Below are 2,315 nucleotides of genomic sequence, written 5' to 3'. Positions count from 1 at the left end.
TTGAATATTTTGAGTACCAAAAGTACTAAACAACAATGCTTTTAATACTAAAAGCAAGTAATTACTAGCCAATTGAATAATCCTAATATTTTATTTTTATAAGGGTTTTATGTCAAAACAGAATTCCATAGAATATCTTATTTATTCATTAAATAAAATTTAAAAAATACTCAAATAAGATATAAATATGTAATAAAATAAAAAATATAAAAATCAAATGCAAAATATTATTTATGTAAATTATAACGTACCTTCGGACGATGAGACACACCACAGTTCACGCAAAAAACTTTTATATCGCACAAATTTTAATTTATCAGTGAATATTGCACAACATGTATTTCTATTTATATTATACTATAATAATAAAAATAAAAATAATTGACTGCGTGTATACGTCTTTCATTATTTCAGTCTTAAAATCAATTCATATTCAAATGCTTCGCAAATATTATCTGATAAGATAAGAAACGTCTGTGATTATACGTACAGACTGTTCCCGCAATAAGTTATTTACACCGATTTGATTTGACATTCTACGACATTCAAATTCTGCTTTGTAAGCGTTGTCTAGCCGTGCGCGATAGAAACGATTCATAGTTATACATCCGCAGAATATTGCGAAAATAGATTTGCTTTCATTATTATCCTTTGTTAAATGCGATCAGAACGTGCTGCGTGAAGAATTGTTGCGTGCGCGTAGCGTAAACTAGTACAGATGGTGTGCGTATAGAGACGTTTGTAATTATTTCTCGAAAATGGTACTTTGGAAAATAATTTTATTACACATAATTGAATTTGTATTAAAATAACTTAATTTGGTCATTAAAAAATTTAAAAATTTAAAAAAATGCAAAGTGGTAGGGGAAATATTAAAAAAAATTTTTTTATTACTATTATAAAGTAGCACACTTTAAGTCAATTAACTTTGATCCAGAACATTTTTTTTCTCTCATAGTTTCGACGATATTCACGCCGGAAAAAAAACCGATTTTTTTAAAGTGATGATTTCATCCCTTCAAAACGGAATAGAGCACCAACAAAAAATAGTTTTGTACTACTGGATGAACTGCTCTACTTTTACACAAAGTTTCAGATTTTTCTAAATTTTCGGGTTTCCTACTTCCCTTGTCAGCATTTATAAAAAAAAGCAAACCTTATTTTTGTCTATATTTTAACATATCCAAAGCTCATTAAAATCGGAGGAGGAGGATTAATTGGTTGTGTTCCCTTGTCAGTACAGATTGAGATGCGAGTTTCTTACTTATTTTTATAAAATTATTACATTGCGTTAACTTATATAATATTTTAATACATGTTATGACTTTTTATCTGTATAAAATGAACGAAAATGAAGATAAAGATGCTTTTTCGATGTATTTTTTATTATTATTTTAAAATTAGAAAAAAGAAAATTAAAAGAAGAGCGTCAAGCTTAAAATATGTTGTTTACAAGACATTATAATATAATTTTTTTTATTACAAATAATGTAATGAAATATGAATGTTATGATATTTTTTTAGGTATCGATATGACCCAGAGTCCTGGTAGAGACAGTCCTGGTAGTTCTGGATCAGGTTCCGGCTCTAGACATTCTACGGCGTCATTGGATTCTGGAAGAGCGTCTGGATATCACTTGGGACCTAGAGGACCCGGTGCTCTTGCCTCATCTCCTAGATGCTCCATTAGTTCCCTCGGGAGTCATCCTGACCGACCGGCAGACCTCGACGTCGTTCACGCTTGGTTAACTGAGCTTCAATTTGAGGAATACTTCCCCTTGTTCGCTTCCGCAGGTTATGACCTTGCTACCATAACGCGCATGACACCGGAGGATCTCACGGCTATAGGTAGAGTATACAGTCGTAATAGCGAGTCTAAGCATTGAATCTGAATTATCTAATTTGTAGATATTACTTATATGTAGATATACAGAGTGTTCGGTGCTGAATGTTAAAACGCTGTGGACAGGTAGAGTGGGCTAAATTGAATCGAAAAGTCCTTTATCATTTTGCGATCTTTGGAATAGTTATCGACATACTAATCATTTAAAAATTATTAAAAAAAAAGAAACAAATTTTACATAATGGTCAAATTTTTGCTTCATTATGATTCCATTGGTCACTTTAAGTCTGTTTTATGAAACTTAAAATTATTTGGAAAAACAATGACATTAAACTTTGCTGCATATAATTTTGGATAGTTTAAACATTTTATTTAAAAAATATTTTTAGTTTGGAATAAAATATTTTTGTCTCTGTCTAATCAAATACTTGGCAACTTGTATGATCTTATATTTGAGATCGGAAGAGCACAC

At 30.4% G+C, this 2,315-nt stretch overlaps 1 protein-coding gene across 3 annotated transcripts in view; it reads left to right on the top strand.

Moving 5' to 3' along the window:
* The window catches only part of LOC105456475 (caskin-1), a 43,065-nt gene that overhangs the window by 31,275 nt on the left and 9,475 nt on the right, over positions 1–2,315 (top strand). For all 3 annotated transcript variants that reach the window (XM_011700545.1, XM_011700544.1, XM_011700543.1), the window contains one exon: positions 1,525–1,848. In XM_011700545.1, coding sequence (XP_011698847.1) covers positions 1,525–1,848 — 324 coding nt within the window. The remainder of the gene's footprint in view (positions 1–1,524; positions 1,849–2,315) is intronic.

Source organism: Wasmannia auropunctata, unplaced genomic scaffold, assembly GCF_000956235.1.
Source record: "Wasmannia auropunctata unplaced genomic scaffold, wasmannia.A_1.0 LD335660.1, whole genome shotgun sequence".
NCBI lineage: Eukaryota > Metazoa > Arthropoda > Insecta > Hymenoptera > Formicidae > Wasmannia > Wasmannia auropunctata.
Note: the sequence above shows the minus strand (reverse complement) of the source record. Positions and strands in the feature narration are given on the sequence as shown.